General features: G+C 42.0%; 2 protein-coding genes and 2 long non-coding RNA genes across 5 annotated transcripts in view; all 4 read right to left on the minus strand.

Moving 5' to 3' along the window:
• The window catches only part of arid1ab (AT-rich interactive domain 1Ab), a 44377-nt gene extending 42760 nt beyond the window's left edge, over positions 1–1617 (minus strand). Inside the window, exon 1 of the mRNA XM_077547856.1 lies at positions 271–1617. Coding sequence (XP_077403982.1) covers positions 271–1173 — 903 coding nt within the window. The 5' untranslated portion in view covers positions 1174–1617. The remainder of the gene's footprint in view (positions 1–270) is intronic.
• A 1709-nt stretch (positions 1618–3326) lies between these two features.
• Positions 3327–15036, minus strand: LOC144037807 (uncharacterized). 2 transcript variants are annotated; one of them, XR_013289046.1, is made up of 5 exons: positions 14947–15036; positions 14762–14855; positions 8245–8301; positions 4528–4627; positions 3327–3434 (listed from the first exon to the last, which is right to left on the minus strand). It is a non-coding gene; the product is annotated as an uncharacterized LOC144037807 (long non-coding RNA). The 2 variants fall into 2 exon arrangements; XR_013289045.1 differs by lacking the exon at positions 3327–3434 and having other exon boundaries at positions 4404–4627.
• Positions 15037–15788: 752 nt separating this feature from the next.
• LOC144037043 (uncharacterized) lies at positions 15789–16875 on the minus strand. The gene is made up of 3 exons (XR_013288786.1): positions 16795–16875; positions 16635–16715; positions 15789–16037 (listed from the first exon to the last, which is right to left on the minus strand). It is a non-coding gene; the product is annotated as an uncharacterized LOC144037043 (long non-coding RNA).
• A 2123-nt stretch (positions 16876–18998) lies between these two features.
• stk3 (serine/threonine kinase 3 (STE20 homolog, yeast)) lies at positions 18999–25629 on the minus strand. The gene is made up of 11 exons (XM_077548523.1): positions 25461–25629; positions 25035–25115; positions 24654–24782; positions 24453–24567; positions 23990–24154; positions 23669–23836; positions 23451–23588; positions 22863–22988; positions 22581–22782; positions 22037–22293; positions 18999–21146 (listed from the first exon to the last, which is right to left on the minus strand). The coding sequence occupies exons 1-11, from the start codon at positions 25481–25483 to the stop codon at positions 20988–20990; spliced, it is 1563 nt and encodes a 520-aa protein (XP_077404649.1). The 5' UTR covers positions 25484–25629; the 3' UTR covers positions 18999–20987.
• Positions 25630–25665: the final 36 nt, after the last annotated feature.

Consider the following 25665-nt stretch of genomic DNA (forward strand, 5'->3'; position numbering starts at 1 on the left):
AGAAATAAGCAACATCACCTCCTTGCTCTTTAAACGCACTTTCCCTGGCCAAACTCTTCGCCGTACTTGGCCAAACTCGTCTCCCCCCTAACCTCTTCGCCACAAAAAGTTGTTTTTACGCGAAAAACACGACTCTGTGCTCGCTCCGAAACACTATTGCAGGGGGTGGTGGTGGTGTGTGAAAAGAGAGAGGCAGCCATTTTAGAGCTCTTGCTCCATAGACAATGGCTGGTAGCTTAGCGTGGTAGGTTTCCGAGTGGGGGGGCTTACCTGGTTCCTAGTGGGGGCTTGTGCGGTGTTCCCCGGACTCATGGGAGGCGGGTGGTGGGCCCTTTGTTGCCAACCCGGATGAACCCCGCCGTAGCCACTCGCCATCTCCCCCGCCGCCGCCTTGGTGCCCCCTTCCTGGTTGTTGTAGTCTCCTTGCGGGTAGTTGGGGTAGCTCCTGGCCAAGCTGGGGGACGTGAGCAGCTGGTTTAACGTCGGCGTCGACGTGGGTTGCTGGCTTCCCATGTTATACCTCTGGTTGTTATAGGAGGCAGCAGCCATTCCTCCTCCCGCCGCTGCTGGCTGCTGCTTGCCTGGCTGTCCCCCAGCCGCCGGGGGCTGGTTGTTCCGCGGGGAACTCATGGCCCCGTAGCCCTGACCCTGATATGAAGTCCTGCCCTGGAAGGGGTTGTAGTTGTTATAGTGGTTAGGGTAGCCATGTTCGTGGGAATTGGCGGGGTAAGAGTCCATCATGCCCGGCCCCGACGCAGCTGCCATGCCAGGGCTTTGTTGTCCGCCATGTTGATGAAAAGGGGCCCGGCTGTAGTGCTGGTTGTAGCCGTAAGGTGGTGGTGGGAAGGGGCCCGTGTGGTGGTGTCCCACGCCGGGATGGTTATTCCCTTCGGGCCCGCCGGAATCGTTCTGATTACTGCTATTATTATTTACCCTGGGCAAATTCCCGTTGCCGTTCTTCATGTCAGGATCCCCTCCTCCCCCAGCAGCGTCGCCGCCGTCCTGCAGTTCCTTTCGGCCGGGAGAGTCGCCGTCGGGCCCCGCTTCCTTGTTCTCATGCTGCTGCGGCTGCTTCTCCCCCGGCGCCGACTCCTCCGAGTCCCGATCCGGCTTTTTGAGTTCGGACGGCGGGCTCGCGTTGAGAGAGGCGACGCTGGCGACCTGAGCGGCCATGATATCCCCCCTCTCTCGCCTCCCCACTCTTTCTACAGCGCCCCTTTTCTCTCAGCAAGGCGACTCACTAGCGATTAAACCCCGAATAGTCATTGAATATAACTGCATTTAACACAACGTACCCGACGTCCCGGTTCATCCCCCCCTCCCCCGGATTTGCCCTCCGTCCGGACCGGTATCCGGTAAATCCACCGCGACTCCGTTTCAACTTGAGAAAAAAAACAAGGACAGGGGGAAAGTTTGGGCGAAGGAGAACGCGCAAAAATATGGAGACGGCTAAACTGGGGGAGTGTGAGTGTGTTTGCGGCGCATCAGTGTATTTAAAAAAAAAAAAAAAGAAAAAAGGGGGATTCTAACGCACAAGTAGAGCGCGAGCGAGAAATCGAGCGAACCAGCACGAGGCTCCGCGAGACACAGCCATCTTAGTGAGGGGCGAGGAGACATGCAAAACCCGGAAGCGGATTTCAACGCCATGAAAACAACACTGGATCCGGACTGCGGGATCAGAACAAACATTGTTTACATTTGCGCCACTCTTTCCCAATCCCTGAATCGTTCGTTCCTCACGGTTTCAATTGGCAATCGAAAAAAGAACAAATAACTAATTACTCAAATGTTAGTTTTTAAATCTGACCCCCAAAACAGAAAACTGCCTGTGCTTACACGTTTCAATATTTGACCCAGATCAATAAATGAAAACGGCCCACATGGAGCACATCATCAGGGACAGTTCTAAAGTGTGTCTCTAAGTGTCCTGTGGCACACTTTTCAATTTCATACTTTTGATCTGGGCCTAAAATAAAATCATGATGTTATTCTATTAAAACTGTGTGTTTAAATAAAATAGTTTTCTATAGTTTAAACAACCGACATGACAAATACTGTCATTGAGAATATTTTAACAAATGAAAAATAGTCAAAATATCACAAAAAAGCAATAATGATGATGTGGTGGAAGAGTATTTGTTATCCTGTCAATACATGTTGCTGGTATAGATAGATCAACAGAAACCGTATTTGTCGTAAATAAATAAAAAATTTTGGACCAATTAAGTGAAATTGGATCATTTCCCATTAATGTGGTGCAGCACAGTGGTTGGGAGTCACAATGTTTACACCCCAAGAAGAGACATTATTGTTGCTCTAATGCCTTTGAACTGAACTCACACATAAACATGTCGCTGGCTGTAAAAATGCCAGTATGTTAGCTTCAAGCGCTGTTCACCTATGCAAATCAATAGACTGCAAAATAAACTACATGAATTAGCCCTCTTAAGTCCGAATAGTGTGATGCATTGCTTAAAATATATACAATAGGCTCATTTAATAGATACTTTTCTGTGTTAATGCTTGGAGCTACAGACTTAGTGTCTGCAGTCGTATTCGCAAAGTGATGTCTGTGCGTGATTGTTGTTTTTCATTATTTATTCTTCTTATTCCGAATACCAGTTCTCATTACGAAAAAATTAACCCCTAACACCCACCTAACACTTGAATTTTGGCAGACATGTCTATCGTTACCGGATGCATGAAAAAATTCTGAAGGACCAATGTCCGAAATTGAACAGGAATTTGGCCAATTTGGTTTGAATGTGTCCCAATCGGAAAGCACATATCCCAAGATAGACGGACAATTCAAAATTGCCAAGCTTTTTTTTTTTTTGCATGTTCTATACATGCACTTCGGTGTACTTTCCTCCTGATGAGCCGATTTACATTGGTTCTGCATTTCTTATTCTATTCTAGTGCATAATAGCCACATGACCATTAGCAAAGTGAGTATTTCGTGTGTGTGTGTGCGCGCGCGCAGTAACAGAGAAGTAAAGCAGAGGGAAGCATGAAATTACATGCAGTGTGTGTGTGTGTGTGTGTGTGTGTGTATGGGAGAGAGTGATGGGGGTGGATCAAGCACAAACAGAACTGGAAGTGAAGATAGTTTGTAAGAAAAGCGAGTGTCGTGTAAGGCCTTTGAAATTCACAAGTTGCCAGTGGGGGGGAGTAAAGTGAATTTCCATGAAAAATCCTGAAGCAGAGCACTTAAGTCAGAACATAATTAACAAAAACAGACAACCCCTCCCACCCTTACGCTGCTGCTTCTTCTTCTTCTTCTTCTTCTTCTCCGTTTTCTTCTTCTACTCTTTCTATCCACCCCTCCTCCTCCTTCTTCGTGCTCCCTGCCTGCCTCCCGCTCTCATGGCAGCAGCAGCCGAGGCGTTGCTTTCACTGACCATCGGAGTTTTTGATTATCCAAAAAAACGAGCCTGTTAAAACCAGTATTTTGATTATAAACTATTATTTGATGGGTTTTGATAAAGTTCATTCGCGAAGACAAACAGAGCAAAAAAAAAATGTTTGAACGTGATTATGCTATATATCGACTAATATGGACAACAGAGAACATCCACACAATTGTATTTACAACCCTAGATGGCATATTATGATCCACTTGATTGACTATTGATTAATTACATTACATAAAGGGCCTCTAGACATACCAGTCAAATATTACGAAAAATACACGACAATTACTTATAGATGAAGCATTCAATCCGGGACATGTGCTATTTCCGAGCCGCGGGTGGCGTCATGGAACGCAACAGCGGCGCTTGCAAAAGCAAGCAGAACTTTGCTATGTGAACGTGGGGGATGGGAAGCATGCAAGCAAGCTCTGCTTCAGCCCTTTCTCTCTACAATGCGGAGCTCTCTGCACTTCATGGCTCACTCTTCAGTGAAATAAACATTTGGAGTTTGCACACAGGCGATGTTTGTGTGTGTTTCAGGGACAAAAAGGCACATTTTTTGCAAGGGGTTTAATAAAGGAGAGTGTGCAAGGCAGGGGGTGGGGGGGTCAATTCAGCTGCTGTATATAGGCTATGGGAGTGTGTGCTTGTTTTATCAGAAGAGACAAGGCTATGAGGGAGGGAGGGAGGGAGGGGGGAGGGTGAATTTTCTCTTAGCATAAACTTGCTGTTTATTATTATGGAGGCGCGTTTGTTCCTCTCGTTCATATTGGCACACCTCTGCGATATGGTTTCTATGCGTATGCTGTGTCCTTGTCCTGCATTTAATTCTCCATTTCCACGCTGTTCTCGTTCTGCCAAGTCCGGACAAGCTTAATAGCGAGCACGAGGACCCCCCCACCACCACCTCCCACTCACAATTAATAGACATGATGATTCTTCAAACTGATATGACCTGGAATGCAGACTCTTTAACGAGAGGAAGGCAGTTCCTGTCCTGTTGTCCACATCATCGCATACATTAGACTTCAATTGTATTGGTTCGAAAAACACAGTTATGTGACAAAAAATGCATTTTAACCTCGCAGATGACAACTTTGGTCCGATAAAATACCTCGCAGTGAGAGTTCACGGCTTCAGTCGGCATGCATTACTCCTCTTGCCGTGGCTTGGGTTTCCCCATCATTGGCTGCTTTTCAGGTAGATCAGACTCTCTGTGACATGGGTTTCAAAATAAATCATCAGTCTCATTGTGACATTTTTTTTTTTTTGAAAAGGTTCAAGTAAGGCATTTTAAAATCAGGCACAATTGCAGGGCACTCAGCCGGGATATATTATTCCACTCTTTCAAATGAAATCCTGCTTCCCCCGCTTGGTCTGACTGAATCCTCATTGGTTGGCTTTTTCTGCGATGGTTGATGTGCCGTTGGATGGAATAGACGTCGCTCGTTGGACGTACACGTCAACCAGCGGATGAAATAGATGTCAGTCATTGCATGAAATAAGATTTTCATCGTTGGACCAAATAGATCAGCTGGACGCCGACAGGAAATACACGTCAAACATTGGACAAAGTGGATGTCAATGAATTTACTTCTAGTAAGTATTTTTTTAATTTATTTTTTTTTATTTTTTATTTTTTATTTTTTATTTTTTTTATTTTTTTTCTCAGGAGAGCTCAGTATTGTTCATTCGATTTGACATCATCATTGCTCTCCTTTTTAAAAAAAAATAATAATAATAATAAAAAAAAATTTTTTTCTTTCTCTCTTTTTTTTTTTTTTAAATATATATACATATATATATATTTTTTGTATGTGGGTGAGCATGTGCATGTGCGTGCGTGTGCGTGCGTGCGTGCGTGTATTCATCAGTTCCCCTAAAGCCCATTAAAAAAAAATAAAAATCCCATACTAATAATATAATATAATAATAAATTGCCAAATGCAGACACATCAATGTAAGTTATCACGATGTAGTGGCTCTCGCTAACAGACAGAATTAAGTAACCAGAATTAGGTTAAAAAAAAAAAGTACCATCTAGTAAGTATTTATTATAGTTTTGGATTTAGTTTAATGTGGTTGAAGAATATTTTAATAAAAGTTGACAAATGACAAAAGTTTAAGCACATTTGATTTAGTGGAAAAATTAAGAGGATATTGATATGTAATCAGATTAACTAATTCCTTTAAAATGACTAGTAAGACTACATTTTAAATGTTACATTTTGGTAGTGAATTGGTCCGAGGCCAGTGTTGTGTGTGTGCGTGTGTGTGTGTTGTGGGAGTGTGAGAGGTGACAGTGGTGGGGGTAGCAGATGATTTAAGAGTGTTTACTCAGTCCCCAGCAAGCCACCCTCAGCAAGCGCGATGCATCACCCACGGCCGCCGTCGCCAAGGCAGCGGGGCCTTGGGCCTCGTCCAAGCGGCCCGTTTCTCTTGTGATCATTTAGCACAGCCACGGGCAACCTGCGGCCCGCGGGTCATTTACCGCGTTTGATCTGGCCCCGCCGTGCAATTTGAACAGCGGGCTGATGGCGCGTTTGCTAGCTGGGATTTTTAGCAGGAACTTGTGCGACTTAACAATTACAGAAGCCATCAACACGTGACAAAAGCGCGATAGAACCGCACGGAACTGTACCGTGTACTTCATCTGGAGCCGTTTGCAATCAATATTTATCTAAAAACAGACAAAAAAAGCAAATCATTGATCAAATACGGCATACTCACCAGTGGTGCCAAATATGAAACGTAGCAATGTGTGCAGATTTAAGTTGGCTGTAAAAAGTTTTCTTTAGTCTGATCAACCAATCGGAGGACGGGAAATTGCTGATGTCATCAAGGCCAGCTCTCTGGCCCCGTAAGGATGGATTTGAAATCGGATTGGTTAAAGAAACAGTCCCTGTGTTGAAATCATTTTAAGTTACGTAGTGCCAGTGATTCTGAAGGCTGTGGGCAGATTAGATTGACACGGCAACACATAGGCGGAAATCTGATTGGACACAAAAAAAAAAAATCGAGTACTGGAAGATGAGCAGCCAGGAGAAAGCCTACGAAATTAACAGAATCGAATGTTGAGGATAAGTTAATACATCATTTTATTTTTCAGTTCATGTTTCATAATTTAGCCCCATTAGTTCCACAAAAATATTCAGATTAATTTTGAGTTAGTCATATGAAAATGCTAAATTTGATTAAAAACAAGGGATATTGAAAAAAAATTTTTTTACACACTTAACTGAGCTAATATTCTATTCCTGTAATCACCCTTAAATGTTTAATGACTTTCTCTGCACTTGTTTAATTAACAAGTCATCACTTTGGATTTTTAACATATTGATTAGATTTCTTTAGGATTCAAACTTTGGGAGGGGAAAAAAAAAAAAAAAGCCTTTCCATCACCAGGACAACACAATAATGGGATGTGGAATTTCCTAACGAGAGTGCGGTTGAATTCTATCACACACACACACACACGCACACGCGCACACACACACACCCTGACAGTAACATACACAATTTCACAATTGATGGCCACTAAGGCAACGCGGTCACACTCGCCCCAAACATCAGATCAGCGGCAATCTTAAACCAAGCTTGACCTGGCCACACACACACACACACACACACACACACGTATACACACACGCACACAATCACAACAATTGGATGCTGTCCAGATGGTTGCCATGCAGCCGTTCAACACGTCGTCTGGAGTGTGTAGAGGAAGGAAGTGCCACTTAGCAAAGTGCAATGGCCATTCGACTCTTTCCCAGACGCAGCGTGTGTGGCTGTGTGCGTGGGTGTGGGCGTGTCTACTCACGTTTAAAGTTGCAGCTACATTACGAAACTAAGTAAAGCAGAAAAATTCCTTCTTTTTTTTATGTTTTTTTTTTTTTTTTTACATGTAACCAACAAAAAAACAAAAGTTGTTTACAGTTTATCATAACTATTTCATTTTTTTTTTTTCTTTCTTTCTTCTTTTTTTACAGGAGAGCTCAGTATTGTTCATTCGATTTGACATCATCATTGCTCTCCTTTTTTTTTTTTTTTAAAAACCAACAAATCAATTAAAAAAATTTTAATAAATGTTTTGTTATCATAACTATTTCAGTCGGTTTAGCTCAATGCTGAGACGATTTTTTTTTTTGTTGCATCTTACCTAAATGGGTTCCGTCAGTTGAACTCCGCTTTACTCATTTGCTTTTTTTTTTTTTATTTGTCTGTATGAATCGGCTCACTTTTTTTTTTTTTTAACATTAAAAACGAAAAGGACTTCACTACAGTCGCTACCTGTGAATTCTTATTTCCTCCCGAGCCACGTTGAAGAAAGGCGAAGAAAAAGGAAGCGGCGCGCACGTAAAGCGTGCGCGGCGAGGTTAAGAGCTCTCCAAAGCGCGCCGTCGTCCACCCGGCAAGGACGCCTGGTGCTTGCCATCTTTTTCGCAAGGTGGGGGAAGAAAGGAAATACGGCGTGAGGACTGGTCTCTTTCAGCCGCGGAAAATTGCTCGCCGCAGCGTGGGAATTGCCGGCGTCCCTGTCGATCAGGGATTGGCAAAAGCAGTTGTGGCCGCATTCAAGCCCACACCTGTTTCAATCTGGCCCGTTGAGCGTTCACATCATCAAGAGCCTTGCAATATTGGCGGGTTTTCTTCCTTAAATTGTTAGTTAGAATACTTTTTAATCAACTAAACTGATTAAAGCGGAAATCAAGTCCGACATTTTCCTTGCTGGCCGACTCGTCTAAAAAATGGCATCCCGACTATTACTCGGCTTGAGAATGACACGTGACTCAAACGCAGAAAAAGGTGAGCTGTGATTGGTTGTTACCTGAGCTGAACTGTGATGTCATTTTCAGTCGACAGCAAGTGGCAAAATGGCCGCCCCCTGAAATGAATGGATAATAACAGTTGGATTTTTCGGCTAAACACTTTTCCAAAAAAAAAATAAAAATCAAACCAAGTGATGCTGCTCATTCCTAAGAAACACACAAACTACTAACGGTGCACTTTCCGAAAAAGAAGACAAAACTATTTTACATCTCACACACTGTACACTTAAACGCTCTAAACCAAGAAATGAGCCAATTCCAAGGGATGCAGCATGTTGACAATATCTCGCACGGCTCATATCTGAGCGTTGTTTTCCTAATGAATCATTTGTTTCGCCTTGACGACTACAGAAAGGAGCACCGAGCGAAAGCCTGGCTTTGGCGACCGCCGCACGCGCACAAGCGAGCGTCCCTGCCAACCAACCGTCGCTCCGTCAAGGCCCGCGCCAGCCTTTTATATAAAAAAAGAAAAAAGAAAAAAAAAAAAAGCCCTATTTGGCAGGAGCCGTGCCCGGCAGGTTCAAATATACCCTCTCCTCGCCGCTTGATCCAAATCTTAAATTGGTCCAAGTGACAGAGGGAGCGTTTGTGTTTGATCGTCTCCGCCGGCAACAGATGGAGAAAACGGGAAAGTCGTAAAAATGCCTGGTTTTGACTTGACGGTCCACCGTGCTGGTTAATCTTGCCATGCGACCGCCTCGGAAAAAAAGGTGACATCGACGTAAAAGCATCAATAGTTTGCGCGGTCTAAAAGTTGCACTGCCAAAACCAACACATTACCAGAAGCTGAGCTGCACTGTGTTTGTTTAAAGGAAGCGCTTTACACTTCCTGTCTCTTCCCTAATATGGTCCATGTTGGAACTTTGCACGTTTGTACCACTGACCTGAATATGGGACTGGACACACGCGCGTACCCGTGCAAGCCGTTGAAATCACCGGGCGGCCATTTTGCTCCTCCCATCTCGCGAGCAGGCTGCTGTATAAACTATACGATATAGTTAAAAAGTTTAAAAATTAACAAGGGGATGGTTTGTCCTGCTTAGAAGACCCCCCTTTAAAAAAGAAGAAAAAAAAAAAAGAAACATTTTGAAAAAAGCCAAATTCATCATATCGTTACACATCTAATGTAGGTAGCGGCTAGCGCAAGAAGCTAGCAGTCTACATCTTCACTCCCTGCTCCACTGAGAGCGTTCAAGGTTTGAAATCCGACCCCCCCAGCTCCACCTTCGCACCCCTATCATCACGTTGTCCCCGCAAAGCCTCCAGGCCGGTAATTAAGGGCAGTCCTCTATCTCCCAGCCTCCCCTCCGAGTCCTGATAACTTTGTTTTTTGCAATTTGGACCGTGGGCAGAGTCCCCGCCCCCAACCCTCAGCCTGCTCTCCTCCACCACCCTGGAGGGACAATTTCCATTACAGTGGCGAGGCGGCCTCAGCAAGTGTGGTCGCGTCCCATCACATTTAGACTTTACATTTACAGCTGGGGATGTAACCAACATGAAAACCAGAAATCTGTCTCCGGGATTGTCTTCTTTTTTTTTTTTTTTTTAAGTATAGCTCAAACCCTGTGCCAGGAACACGCAACAAGCCCTTTTGAGGTGCATAAGATAGTTTCCAATATGTGCGTCTTCACTTCAAATAAATAAAGGCCTCCCTCAAATAGACTCCCTTTTCCAACAGGGGGAAAAAAAAAGTAAATGTTATTACCTCAGTCCATACAGAAGATGCACACTCTATTGCTAACCAAAACAGCAAGCCCAGTCTTGGCTCAGTTCAAAGACGCTATCGTTGTTAACACACGAACAAAAAAGCGTTGATTGTATTTGAATAATGTTACTAACCAAAACAGCAGCACACACACACACACACACAACTATTAACTCATTCACTGCCATAAATTCATTTAAAAAAAGATTATTAAAAATTAGGGGCAACAGGCGAATAATTTTTTTAACTGTAATTAATCACATGACTTGACTAGTTAACTCACGATTAATCAAAATTTTTTTATCTGTTCTAAATGTACAATTAAAAAAATCTAGGTTTTCATACTCTTAACAAAAGTGGAAAAAATGTTGAACTAATAGAAATAGTTCAAATGAATTTTTGACGTTTATAGCCGTCAATGGCAGTGAATGAATAATAATAATAATTTAAAAAAAGATTATTAAAAATTCAGGGCGCAATTTTTTTTTTAGCATATTTAATCGCATGACTTCACTAGTTAACTCACGATTAATCACAAATTTTATACCTGTTCTAAATGTACAATAAAAAAAATGTAGGTTTTCATACTCTTAACAAAGGTGGAAAAAAATTTGAACTAATAGAAATAGTTCAAATGAATTTTTGACGTTTATAGCCGTCAATGGCAGTGAATGAATAATAATAATAATTTTAAAAAAGATTATTAAAAATTCAGGGAGTCAGGCGATTATATTTTTTAATCGGAATTAATCGCATGACTTCACTAGTTAACTCACGATTAATCACAAATTTTATATCTGTTCTAAATGTACAATAAAAAAAATCTAGGTTTTCTTACTCTTGTAAACAAAAGTGGAAAAAATGTTGAACTAATAGAAATAGTTCAAATGAATTTTTGACGTTTATAGCCGTCAATGGCAGTGAATGAATAATAATAATAATTAAAAAAAAAGATTATTAAAAATTCAGGGCGTCAGGCGATAATTTTTTTTTAATCGTATTTAATCGCATTACTTCACTAGTTAACTCACGATTAATCACAAATTTTATATCTGTTCTAAATGTACAATAAAAAAAATCTAGGTTTTCTTACTCTTGTTAACAAAAGTGGAAAAAATGTTGAACTAAAAGAAATAGTTCAAATGAATTTTTGACGTTTATAGCCGTCAATGGCAGCGAATGAATAATAATAATAATTATAAAAAAGATTATAAAAAATTCAGGATGTCAGGCGATAATTTTTTTTAAGCATATTTAATCGCATGACTTCACTAGTTAACTCACGATTAATCACAAATTTTATATCTGTTCTAAATGTACAATAAAAAAAATCTAGGTTTTCTTACTCTTGTAAACAAAAGTGGAAAAAATGTTGAACTAATAGAAATAGTTCAAATGAATTTTTGACGTTTATAGCCGTCAATGGCAGTGAATGAGTTAAAATGACTAAAATAATCTTAAAATGAATTCTAAAATGCAGTCAATCAGTCATCTCAACTGTCTCGTCACCCTCAATGGATTAAGATTAACCACTTAACCACTACACCATGTTAAAGAAATAAATGCCTCCTTCAAAAAATGGAAGCATTGAAACAGGTGGGGGGGGGGGGTATTCCAGTCAATTGTAAAGCTCCAGCGAGTGTTTTGCTTTTCTTTGTTTTTGTTTACTATAACATTGCTTTCAGGAGGATTTGGCTCGACGCTCCTTTGAAAGATTTCCATATCCCCGGTGAGACAAAACACAATCCTCGCTGAGACGCTGGCAAATTAAGGCTACTCGAGGAAACGGCAGAAAGGAGGAAGGGTGGCAGAAATAGCTTTTGACGCCACTATTTTAAGAGAAAACAATGTCAAAGGGAGGCTTTTTTTTTTTTTTACTTTAGTGAAACTCAGTAAACACACCTGGGGGGGGTTGACGGAGGGGTTTCCATAGCAAAGCTTTTTAAAAAGCACACACTATCCGTAGCATCAGCATTTATTTGTTGTTGCGCTGGAAGAATTGGGCTGATAGCGAGGCACTAACTGAGAGAAGAGCGAGGCGGAAGAGGGCCCGGCAGACACTGAGGAAGGGGATGAGTGGGGGGGGGGGTGAAGGGGGGGGGGGCATACAAGGCCGGTTATGCAGAAACACAGATTTAATGTAAGGCTTGGCTCGCTGTTATAAGCGAGAGTGAGAGAGCGAAAAGCCGGTCTGGATCACAGGATGGAGGAGGAACCCAATGGAACATCTCTGAGGGAAGGGGGGTGGGGGTGGGGGGGGGGGTGACCACCACCACCAGGACCCCTGTTTAACTAAAACCCCCCTCTCACCCCTCCTTTTGGGTAAACAGCACTATAATACACTGAATTAACAGAACAAGCCCTGGGGAAATCAGATCCCTCTTCAATAAACGCCCCCCCCCCCCACCACCACCTTCAACTCCCACGCATACCCGCCACCCCTTTATAACAGCCAGCCATACCGTGACTTTTATGGTCTTAGGATCAGGGGTTCGACTGAAATCCTGATGAAAACGCATGGAAACTGGATTTGGTGCAATCAACGGGAAACCACGCACGGGTCGCGCTGAAAACTGGAGCTGGTTGACTGTGTGGGGGAAGGGGGGGGGTGGATTGGTCGCCAATTCATCACACATACTGTAGAGACAGACAACCATTCATGGTCATCAACTATATGGGTTTTCTACTGCTTGACCCGCACACGTTACAGGGAAGTTACAATGGATTCAGCAGTAGAAAATGGATGGATGACCAAAATCATGGATGAGTGAACAACCCTTAGCAGAAGTAGTATTAAAAAAAATGGATGGATGAATGACCGTAGACCGTGAAACTGACTGGCGACCAATCAAGGGTGTATGTAGTCTGCTTTTGCTTCAGTTTTCCATCAACCCTAAATGTCATTGGTAGTCCAAAATAGATCGGCACGGGTGTGTAAATGGTTGTCGGCCTCTTTGTACGATGGACGGCGACCAATCCGGGTCTTTTCACCCCACAGTCATCAAGGGATAAGTGGTCGAAAAATGGACGGTCGTCAGCAGTAAGTGTGTCCGAAAGTATTTTTCCCATTTAATCCTGGATGCTCACTTGACTACGGTCTCCCTCGGAGGTCTTCTTTGGCCCACTGCGTAAAACACCAGGCAGTGGAAGTGAGCGAGCAATCGTGTTCATCAGGGCACAAAAGAGGGCAACAATACGCCAACTTGCCGGGCCACATTAAAGCTCCGCGCAGACCTCTGATTCCGTTTGTTCTGTCTCTCCCTGCTGGAGAGCAGGTAGGAAGCCCTTAACTGCGCCTTCTCACCCGCCGCTTAATCTGGGCCCACAATCACATCCAGTGACAGGAGCACAAAGCCGTCTGGCGAGCGCAACAAGGCTCCACTATTATGTAACCACTGACAGCTGGGCTATCGAGGGAGGGGGGGTGAATCCACCCCACCGATACCCCCCGCCACCGATACCCCCGCCACCAATCCTTGTGGCAGCACTTTGTGTCAAACTGACGCGACCGTCAGGGTAGAGAAATGGTATTATCGGGCCGGCGTGTTGATTGAGACATTTCTCCCAAAAATAATTCCTCTCTGTTCCAGTCAGGAGATATGATAGCGGCGCTCTAAACACGCCTGCGTGGCCTTCAAAGCGCTCTTTGGCCAAATTGCCGCTGCTGTATACAATGCAGAGCAGACGTGGCATCTGTAAAAGCTGGCGTTATGGCGGGCTTGAAAACGCTGGAATACACTCCACCCGGACACTAAAGCGCTCAAAATTAATCGATTAATCAACACGTAATCGATTATCAAATTAATCGACAACTATTTTAATCATCGAGTAATCGTTTGGAAATGTTTTTTTTCACATTTAAAATGATCCAAATCCTTTGCTTTCAGAATTTCAACAGTCATTTTCCACTGTTTTCTGTCGTCCTTCATTAAAGAAGGCTGGTCATCTTCTGTGTTTAATCGAAATAAGACATGTCAAACATTTGTTTTTATATAGGAAAACGATGACCGAACTGGTAGCATTGTACATCAATCCCCCTTTTTTTATAGTCACTATATACAAATACGAAGTACCAAATAAACACCAATCACTGGTTGATAAACAGTAATCAGGAGGGGAAAAAAATGTTTTATGCAATGAAATATACACTTTAATGCAAAACTAAAATGAATCCGATTAGTCGAATAATTGATTGAATAATCAATATTTTAATCGATTCTAAAAATATTCTATAGTGTCAGCAGTATAAGACACACAGTAAAAAAAAAACGGATGATTATAGGTGTGAATGGTCATCCGTGCAATGTTTTGGACTGGCGACCAATCCAGGTTGTAGTCTGCCAGGTGCGGCGTCCATTCCAATAAATGCGTCAACCCCAAATAGAAACCTTATTTCCCTGCAAGTGGCTGTAGTGACTTTTCTTTTCTTTCTCCAGACAAAAAAAAAAAAAAGTTTTCCAGCTTGTCCATTTCTTGTTTGCTAAATACAAGACATGGAATGCTTTGTTGTATGTTTAGCTTGACCTTAAACTCAAAATGGGAGTGGTCTTAAACAGCGTGAAGCCTCTTTTTTTTCCCAACAACTGTTCACTATCATCTGCTCACTGCAGCTTGCTGTGAAGGGAGTTGAGTTCACTCCAGTCCAATCTCAAAGCGCCACCGTGTTTGTACAGTACTTCGTTACTTCCCACAACAGTCAATCCGGGGCGTGTTAAATCGAGTCCAGAGGGACAACATGTATGAATGTAAAAGATATGCATTGCTACAATTCCTGTATTTGGGTGTAAGGCGACTACTGGATGCGGACTGACCTTCACGCTGCCTGCAGGTCTCCAGTACAACCAGTTGTACTCCTCCATGATACAACTGCAGTCTGGAGGTCATAGTACACCAACCGTTCCCTGCCTCCGACACACACAAAATAGCTATTTCAGCACCTAAAACCTTCAAAAAATAATCACTATCGTTCAGCAGTGAGACATTTTGTTCAACTTACTTATTTAGACAACACGGAACCGTATAGGGACATTTATACCTGTGTTTTCGTCGTTTAAAAGCAGATTAAAATCAAAGTCCAGTCCGGTTTTTCCAGGCCTCCTCAGCCTTCAATTTACTGTGTGTGCTTTCAGCGGGCCGAAGCACTCGCTGGCAACCTTCAGTATTCTTGCGCGGCTAGTGAATGCGCCTGTGTTTTTTATAACCCCGCGCGATTAACCCGCTCTTATCGTCAAACAAATCAGCATTCCGCGTCGTGGTTTTTATTAAACACTTGACGTAACGTGTTACGATCATCTTGGGCCAGCTTCAGACAACTTGGCGCACTACTTCGGCCCCAGCTGTCCTGTCTTTCCAACATGCATACAATACATTCCTGTGTCACTCCGCCGGTGTGACGAGGCCCGCTGTTCCTGTAAACTCCCGCCTTGACTGGATGGTCGAGAGAGCTTGAGAAACAAGTTCGAAAAGAGAGCGAGAGCGAGAGCTAGGAAACAAGCAGGCCTACAAGCTCCCACACTTGAGTTCTGTTCCATATTATACAGCACTCGTTGCAATGGCTGTAATCGCATAAAGTAAAAGCTTTTACATATAGAAAAAAAGGTTTTCCCCTTCAGTAAAATGAGTAAGATCCCAATACAAACACATTTTCAAACATGATAATGCTTGGTGTGTACCCTACAAAAAGGCATTCCTCATGTTTGACTTCACTTTGTAGCTAAACAAAGATAGCAGAATGATTATCACTCTTTTACAAAACTCAAAATGGCACATCACAATAACGACCGTTAAATTAACAACTTTGTGTCAAGGGCACTCACAAAACGCAGGACTTCTAACTCATGTTTATTTTATTAAATTTGTTCTTTTTATTAAATTTGTTAAAGCAGGAAATTCAAACAGATTTTAGCGCCAAAAAGCAGATTCCTTGACACCCCCCCCTCCCCCCAAGTGACAGTTTATGGTCTTTTGACGTGCTTGCAAACATTACCCTCGCAACCATCTGCTGCGCAAAGCTTTTATCTGACACATGGTTTTAATCCTTTGGTGTTTTGGTCCTCGCTTGTACCGGTAGGTAGTAGTACAGGAGTGCTGTACACAAAAAAAGCAAAATGAAAGCAGGCATGTTAAATGTTGAGGTGGCAAGTGGATGGGTGGTCGGTAACAAAAAGGAGAAGAAGCTATTGTTTGTGTTGGGCTGTAAAGCAGGTCATGCTAATCCCCCTTGTTTGGTATTGTCACGCATTCACTGGTGGATATTATATGGACGGGACATTTAGGTACACCTGCACAATCCAATGTCATCCGAATCCAATACAAGAGTAACGTAAAAAAATTAAAAAAATAAAAAATTCAATCAATGAAAAAAAAAGTCCTCAGAAACCCATGATCTGAAATGATTAGGAAGTCGGACATCTTGGCCTAAAAATGGGATCAGTAGTACCCGGTGGAATTAGGTTTTTAAAATTCCGCCTCTGAAGTTCATTTAGCAATATTAAATTTACTAGCAATGTCTATCATGTCACACAGCATGTCAACTGGAACATTTTGAAATTTCAACATGAAAGTTCAAGAACCCACACAACACAGGCAGGAAGTCGGCCATTTTGGTTTGAAGGAGGCCATGTTTGGCTCATTTGGGGTTCCATTCTAAAGGTCATAATAGGGCACCCAAGTCGGATGACTTACCATCAAAACACTTCAAAATTCAGTTTCATAGTCAAGTCTCTCACGAGTAGACCCAGGAAAAAAAGTCTCAAGGACCCATGCCTGAAAGGACACAGGAAGTCAGCCATTTTGGATTAAGCGAGACACTTAGGCCTGTTAAATCCACACGGTTTGTTCTTACAATGGCTATTGACCGCGAGGGGTCAGAGGCTCGCCACTGCAGCCTAAGCGCTTGTCGTGAATTATTGGGAGGTGGCGGGTGGGGGTGGGGGTGGGGGTGGGGGGGGCTTCTTCTTTTTGCATCCTATTCTCCACCCGTGGCGCTCCGGCAGGAGGCACACTTGTGGGATAAATCAGCTCCATAATGAAAGGGAAGCAGAGACAATGGTTCTTAAACTTCTTGCAACCTTTCTTTTCAGCCTCCCTCTCTCTGTCTCTCGTTGGGCTGAAAGATGTGGAGAAGAGCGACAAGATGGCTCAGGAGCGCCATCTTGTGGTTACTCTTGTATAGTGCACCATGAGTTGTGAATGCACACACAACTCTCAAAATCGAGATTTTTTTTTTTTTTTTAACATGGCAAAAAGCTGGCAATAAAACAAAAGGTGTGTAGACTTTTTTTTTTTTTTTTCCACTATACATTCGGCCAAAATGAGCAGCAGCAGGGATGGATGGATGGTGATCCCCGGTAATAAGCAGTGCGCTCAAATGGCTCAAGAGTCCAGTGGACCCCGAGCCAGATTAAGGTTTGATTACAAACGCGGAAATGAAGCGTATTTATTTATTTTTTTTCAGTCAGCAGAGCAAGTCTCTCTTCCTTGTCCATCTTCTTCACAATCTTTCTCCAGACAGGCATGAAGGGCCACTTAGGATATTGCCTCGAGGGCCGCGCTCACCGCTTGTTCAACTCATTGCCGCCAGGCATAAATATCAGCAAGTGTCTGCTGATTTATGGATGCCCTTTCCTGCCTAACAAGCCTGTGGACAAATAGAGGAATTCTGCCTTGATTTACTCTCAAGCCCCCAGGGTACAACGTGTGTGCGCGTACGCGTGAGAGAAATCTTGACATTAGGGTCAGTGACGGTCTTAAGGGAGTCAAACCTCAGCAGCGTATGGCCTCTACAGTTTGTAAAATTTATCATGCCAACGGTTTGAAGTAATTATTTACATTGACAATCATTTTAATGGACTTGTTGCTGTCCATTAACACATAATGCATAGTACAATTTTATCTTCGTTTTACAAAATAAAAAGCACAAAAACAGACTAGAAAAAAAAAAAAAAATCAAGTGTTTTCAGATCAAAGTTGAGTTAGTTAGCTTGGTAATGCAGCAAAAGATAAATAACAGGTTAAAATGGAGGATATTCACACACACACTGTACACACACACACACACACACACACACCATTTCTTCTGCCACCCTAGAATTGGCGGAGGCATCCCATAATCACACAACAGGCCCGTTAAAGGCAGACTGCGAGCAATTACAGCTCCCATTCCACCCGGCGTCTTCTCATTTGGCACCGTAAAATTGTCCATCTCGCACGCCTGAAATTGGCGGCATTTGTTTGAAGTTAGGCTTTCGAAAAATAAATAAAAGAAGAACAAGAGAGACTCGGGCAACAAAAGAGGCCGATGCACAAAAATGAAAAACAAATGCATCAATTATTTAAAAACTACAAAAATCATAATTCTAATTGTTTTTATTTTTTAAATCAAATCAATGTGCATGTAAAAAATACAATACAAAATGAACGCATTGATTGCACGGGTCAATTTTTTAACATATGAAATAAAGTGTGGGGAAAATAGTAGTCAATCAAAAAAAAAAGTGCCCATAAAAAAATAACAAAAATAAACAACGTTCAAGTGAGTCATTAAACATTCTAAATCTAAAAAGTAAAAGGAATGTGTAAGTAAAAATCAATATGTAAAAAGAGAAGATTTAAAAGTATTAAATGAAAAAAAATCAATCCATCCATTTTCTGATAACTACTAAATGTTATATATAATATATATGTGCGTCTGAAAAAAAATATATATATTTTTTTCCCAATATTTGCATGTAGGAAAATAAAGATAAATGTATTCTTTTTTTGTAATCGTGCATCTAATAAAACAAGTGTAGTTAATAATGTAAGGGTCTGGGTTAAAAACATAAAAATGTAAAAAAAAATTTTTTAAATTAATTTGCAAGTAAATGAGAAAATAAATGTGTTGCATAAATTGTGCTTCTAAAATGTATATTTTTTTTTAAATAAATATTCATGTCAAATTAAAAAATACACAGAATGTTTGGAGGTCCTAATAGAAACCGTTGCTGCAGTCCTTCAGAGCCCAAAATGTGTCCTGCCACAAACACAAATGATAGCAATCCAATCCAATTGTGGTTAACTAAAAGTAACTTTTATTTTTTAACATGCACTTTATACAAAAAAATTATTACAAACAAACAAAAGTAATAAATTAACCGGTTCAGACATAAAGATCTTTATCATCATGATTTAGTGGTGGAATTAATTGGAAGGAAAAAAAAAAGAAGTGATTTTTAGGTAAACAATACATGATATAATACTACTTGCTTTTCTCACGCTGTACTGTACACTTTTTATAAACCTGCCCTTTCATTCACAGTAAAAAAAAAACAAAACATGACATTAACTACAGCTTACAAATATAAACAGCCAAATTAGCTTCTATATTTAAACCAGCGCCACTAAAAGAAATGTGTGAAACAATAAATAAAAAAACAAAAAGTGTCAAATCTGGCCCAGAAAACCCTCAAAAGCAAACAAGCAAAACATTATTATTATTTTTTTTTTTAAATGTCGGGGCGCAAGTCGTACAAATATAATCTGACAACAGTTATTCAAATAGTGTAACAGGTGTCCTCAAGTGTGTGTTAACATTCGCGTGGAAGCTGGAAATGTTTCACGCCGTTGCATTCAAGAGGCTCGTTAAAAACAAAAACAAAAATGATCATCAGAACGCGTATCGTTCAAGTGCCGGCCCCTCCTTCAACGCATTACAGTTGCCTCCGACACAATAGAAAAATGGAGGGAAATAAACGAATGATGAGCGGCGGCAAACGGTTAAGCCGCTTTCACGCCGCTTTCACACCGCCTTGAACAGACGGCATTAAGCCCACTTTGCTTTCTTCATCTGGTTGTTGTGTATGAATGGCATCGACGGGGTTAATAAAGGTCAGTTCCATTTGCACAGGTGAACGTCACCGGGTGATTTTTACCGCCTCGGAGGTGTGGTACGAGAGCCGTAACAAAAAGGCGGTGGGACGCTTTGTGTGCGAAAGGGAATTGATTCCGCAATGCCACGGGAAATTTAACACCCTCCTCCCGCTCTATTGTGTTGACGACATACTCCCAAAAACATTTGAGCAATTGTTTGAAGGGTTGATGATGACCATGATGCCGTCCATGCTAATTAGCATGTCTGCGGCGTTATGCATCGCAGTGTATGTTAGCATTTGGACTTTTTGTTTTTGAAATGATGTGCAAGTTTTTTTTCTTAATATTTACGTGTTCAAATAAACAGTGATTAATTTGCCTTTGTTGCTGCTCCATGTGTGCTTAAAGTTGCAGTTTTGCTAACGGGTTCTAATTATTGTAACATCACCATTAGCATTTCATATTATATGTTAGCATTAGGCTAGTGGATGTTTGTTTTTCCACCTGTGGTTGAGTTGATTATTTTGGTCTTTAAATGAACATGGTTAAAATCTGTTTGCGTGTGTTGCTGCTTCGTATGTGTTCATAATTATGAAATATTCCTGCTACTTTTTTGTTGGCATTTATATGGCGCTACATGGAATGTGTGCTTGTTAATATTGTTTAATGCTTTGTATGTGTTGCAGTTGTATGAGAGTTAAGAATTACTGCAACAACAACGACGACGCTAATTTGCTTTAGCCTATCTATGGCGTATCACATGACCTATTAGCATGACGCTAATGGACTTGTTTTCGAAATGGTCTGGTTTTGTTGAATAATGTGTTGTTTAAATATACAATATTTACTTATCTGTCAGTTTGACAATAAGGTCTGTAGCGGCCATTTTGCATCTTCCATTTTGCCATATGAAACGAGGCTTGTGTGTTTTCTGAGGCTCTGAGACCGAAGATCATCTTCAAAAAAACCTAACATGACAATAAATCATTCATAAAACAAGTTGGTGTAATGTGTGGTCTTCATCAATGTAGGCAGACTTTTTTTTTTTCAAACCAAAAAGGAAAAAGCTCCCTCGTTTAAGGCAACACAATTTCTGATTGTCTTTGGTCATGAACGTCGCTTCCTCCACAAACTATACAAGGTCTCGTATTTACACTAAAGAGTGTACTTGTGTGTGCGTCACCGGACTCAAAAGTTCTGCTGCCGCCGCTTCTTTGCGTCCATGGCGTCGAGGATGGGCTGGCGCTTGGCGGTGTAGCGCTGCCGCAGCTCCTCGATCTCGCGCTCCATCATTGGGTCCAGGGCGCTCAGGCGCATCTGAAGTTCCTCAAAGTCCAGATTCTTTAACTGAACCAATAACAAGAACCGTTCATTTGTGAGTGTTCTGAGACCACACTCGTAACTTACTAATATGTCAAATTAGTAGTGCTGTCAATTTACTACTACCTAAAGTACGCGTTTGTCCATCTTCAAATTATAGGCCATAACATAAAGTAAATAAAACAAAGTTAACTGAGTAAAAATAAAAAAAATATCTCCAGTTAACGCCTTCATTTTGACAGCCCTACAAATAAGTTTTCCTCATTGAAATGAATTGAAATGCTATTACTGCGTTCCGCCTAAAAAATAAAAATAATTTAAAAAAAATCATAATGCTTTTTGTTTTAAATGGTATAAGGCTGAGAGATTTATCAATTTCACTGATATAGTATTGGTTACGTCAAAAAAAAAAAAAAACATGAGATGGAATCATATAAGAAAAACTGTTGTATGAAGAGAAATATAGAAATATCAATGCTAATTTCTGTTAGCCCCGCTATGGTGTTTTACATTGCATGTTAGCATTAAGCTACAGGACATCTGTATTGGAAATTGTACGGTTTTATTGATTTTTTTAAAATAAATATACAATGTGTAATTTTATTTTGTTTGGTCTGTTTTACAATAAACTTTAACTAGGAGTATTGATTTAAAAAAAAATATATATATATATACACAATTGTCTTTTGTTTTGTCTGTTTTACAGTAAACTTGAACTAGGACTGACAGAAATAGCTTGCGCAAGCACGCTTTACAATTTCATTTTATTTAGAAATGTGCGTCTTAGTGTAAATGCGTGTAAAGCATGTGGGAGGAGACAGTATATCGCATTTTTTTTTTCTCTCTGGAACAGGGCTCATTACAGTGCCCCATAGTGGTCGCAAGCAGGATGGCGATGACGTCATGCGTTCACTCACAAAATCAAAGTCTCCGTCCTGGGGCACCTTCCAGTTATCGGGGAAGATGTTCTTGGACTGGATGTGGTAGCCGGGCTGCTCCTGAGGCTGGTTGTGGTTGTAGTTCTCCTGCTGGCGCTGCTGATGTTGATGATGATGATGTTGTTGTTGTTGTTGTTGTTGTTGTTGTTGCTGCTGCTGGGCCGCCTTGTTGGAGTCCTGCTTGTCAAAGTAGTCCATGAAGGACGGACGCATGGGCTGCTGCGGGGTGGCGTGTCCTGTGGGAAATAGGCGAAAGTTATTTGTACCTTTAATAGACATCTAGATCCGTCTGTGGCCCATTTAGGGAGAAAATATGCTGGGCTTGACTTAGTTGCACCTTCTGTCCAGGTGATGCCAAATAGGAACATCCATTTTGACCGCTAATGTTTAAAGATGTAGTGACCGCAAAAACGTACTTTAACTGCCCAGTTCCTTCATCAACCCGTTCAGGCAGCAACCCGAGTTCCTTGCGTAAAGCAAAATAACGTTTTTTTTCCTGGAGCGATGTCGTGCGTGCGCTCACTCCTCATGGATCCATGCTCCTCCTCTTCCTCCTCGTCGTCACTGTTGATGACCATCGTGCCCAGGTCCGACTCCAGCATGGTGTTGCCGTGCTCAATCATGGTCTGCGCCCCGTCGCTCATGGTCCCGCTGGCGCGCATGGTGCCGGCGCCCTCCGAGCCGGACTTCACCATGGTGTGCGAGTCCACCTCCGTCTCTTCCTCCTAGGCATGCGAAAACTATGGGTCAGCCATTTTGTGTTTTTTTAAGCTGTGAACAAAAGTCGGTCGCGGGTCAGACTGACAGAGTTGTCGTCCTCCTCCTCGAGCTCCCTTTGCTGCTCCTGCTGCCTCTTGGCCTTCATCTCCATCGCCTCGGTGATCAGGTCCCTCAAGATGGAGACCGGCTTGGCCTGGCTGATGAACGGATGCTGGAGATGTGAGGTTCAGAAATGAGTACAAGCAACAATAATGGCTTTACGAAAATCAAAAAAACGATGGGTTCCCAATTGAGTTTTTTTAAAGTCAAATTATCCCCAATTTTACTTGACATGTTTAATGATTCTTTCTGACTGAAGCATCAATTATTTTGCTTAAAACAGAAAAAAAATGATATTGATTGTGGCTCGTCCCGACCCGTCTTGGTACTTTATAGGATACAATGCGAGATGTGACTTCCATCGACCAAACTAGCTTTATCGCTGGACACCACTCATTAACAAATATTTTAAGAGAATCAAACAATAGTCATAATCAGGGCGGCGTGGAATATTTGAGAAATTTGGGTTTTGGCTCCAACGGCAAGCAATCAAAACACTATGTATCACACTTCAATAAATGGAATCCTTAAATAAGTGAAATCAGTCGCGTGTCTTCAAATGTTCGCAATGAACCTGTAGGAGTTGTGTGGCGGTGGCTCTCTGCTCCGGATTCTTCACCAGACACTTCTTGACAAAGTCCGTGAAGTCGTCCGACCACAGCTCGGGTTTTCGGAAGGTCGGCGGAGGGTTGGTGGGGATCATGAAGATTGCCTCAAGTGAGCAGACGCGCGGCGAAGGAGGATTAAAAATAAGCGACACCACCTCTTTCCGCAAGGGGAATCCATACTCACTCTCATCGGGTGGATGTCGGCGTAGGGGGGCTTGCCCTCGGCCATTTCGATGGACGTGATGCCCAACGACCAGATGTCGGCCACGCAGTTGTAGCCGATCTCCTGGATCACCTCCGGGGCCATCCAGAAAGGCGTCCCGATGACGGTGTTCCTCTTTGCCATGGTGTCCTTTCGAGGGGAAATTATGACTTTACTCGCATTTGATAGAAACGCCGTTCACTCTACTACAACTGATCGCTATCTAACAGACTGCACAGGCCGCACCCACGGGGGGCAAAATAGGATTGTATCTGTTTGTTTTTAGCATCTTAATGCTAATACCGTTAGCTGCCCCGCCACTCCAAAGTCAGCCAGCTTGGCGTGTCCCTCCGTGTTGAGCAGAATGTTGCCCGCCTTAATGTCTCTGTGAATCTTCCTCATGAAGTGAAGGTATTCCAGACCCTTGAGGGTTGACTTTAAAACGGTGGCGATCTCATCCTCTGTCAGCTAAAAACAAAAAAACAAAAAAAAAAACAATAAAATTAGGGACGGAACAAAGTTCATGTAGACTGTGCATAAATGTGTTTACAATATGATTAAATGGTGTTTTTATAAGTTCAAATGTATTTCAAGCATGTGTAGGGGGGTGGGGGAGGACTGAAATTTGCTTTTACATGGTTTCGCTATATTGTAGATTTTCACATTTAGTAGGTATATCTAGAACATATTACTCCATTTGTTGTCATTCTTAAATTTCGTATGTCAACGGAGGGTGTACATGATAGTTGCGAGGACCCGGACCCACCGTTTTGTTGCGCAGCCTGATGATGTCGGAGACGGAGCCCGCCCCGCAGTACTCCATGACGATCCATAGGTCTGTGTTCTTGAAGTAGCTGCCGTAATACTTCACCACGTAGGGACTTTAAGGAAAGGCACCAGATCAGCTACTTTACACATGGCAAAACGGCATGATAATTCAAATGTTCTTTTGCTTTGTTGGTTTAACCTGTCACACTGCTGCATGATGGAAATTTCTTTGATAATCTCTTGCAGATCCGACTCCACGGGAACCTGTTTGATAGCCACAACCTGACCCGACTCCTTGTGGATGGCTTTGAACACGCTGCCATAAGAACTGAATACACACAACAGGTTTTCAACCACACACACTAGGAATTGTTTTACAATTCAGTTACTTCCTAAACTAATACGCAGTAAAAGTCTGATCATTATAGCATTGTTCTCATAAGTTAATAATGCTGGTTAAAATTTGTTGTGTGAACAGGCCCTCAAGTATTTGTGGGAAAACATTTAAAAGGTATTTTCCACAATACGTCCTCTTTAACCCATGTTGAGGGGAAGTTAAAAAAAAAGAAAACGTACTCACCCTTCACCAAGTTTTTCCAGGACATCAAACACTTCCTCTGGTTGTTTGGTCAAGCTGTCTTCACTCAACTTTTTCAGCTTGCTGTTTGGGGGTGAGGATGCAATAGCAACATTAAAAAACGCAAGAAATCCATCAATTTAAAGTGAGTGATGAGTCACTGATAACATATCAAAGCTTTGCTTCCATTTTCTACGGGAGTGAGTAAGTATCACAAAGATTAAGTTAAACAAATACGTACTTTAAGTGGCACGACAAGGTTTCACATTATTCCTAATTTTTCGTTAAAAAAAACGGGGAAAAGTGTTGAGAAGACTGACAAAGCTAACTATAATTAGCATCACCGGCTATCTCAGCGGCAGCTACCTCCTCAGCTAGCAAATCAAAAAGCATTAAATTGCAAACAACAGCCGCCAGACGTTCACAAACCTTTTTGGGGCAGACTGTTCCATGGTTTCGAGTGTCAAGTGATACAAAAAGGTGACGAAATGATGTTCAGTTGCGGTGATTTTTGCCTTCTATGATCACCGAATGAACATTGTCGTCGTTGTTGTCAAAAAATAAGTAGCTGCTGGCGAGTAAGGGCCACTAGCTAGCCGTGTTTGTGACCAATCACGAGGGACGTTGCTTCGAG

Source organism: Vanacampus margaritifer, chromosome 17 (genome assembly GCF_051991255.1).
Source record: "Vanacampus margaritifer isolate UIUO_Vmar chromosome 17, RoL_Vmar_1.0, whole genome shotgun sequence".
Taxonomy (NCBI): Eukaryota; Metazoa; Chordata; class Actinopteri; order Syngnathiformes; family Syngnathidae; genus Vanacampus; species Vanacampus margaritifer.

Excerpts from the sequence above, each read along its gene's own strand:
- stk3 (XM_077548523.1), bottom strand. The coding sequence starts at position 25,483 with ATGGAACAGTCTGCCCCAAAAAG. Across the intron at positions 25,116-25,460 it reads GAACAGTCTGCCCCAAAAAG|CAAGCTGAAAAAGTTGAGTG; the intron begins GTTTGTGAACGT and ends ACCCCCAAACAG. Across the intron at positions 21,147-22,036 it reads AGGACGGAGACTTTGATTTT|TTAAAGAATCTGGACTTTGA; the intron begins GTGAGTGAACGC and ends TTATTGGTTCAG.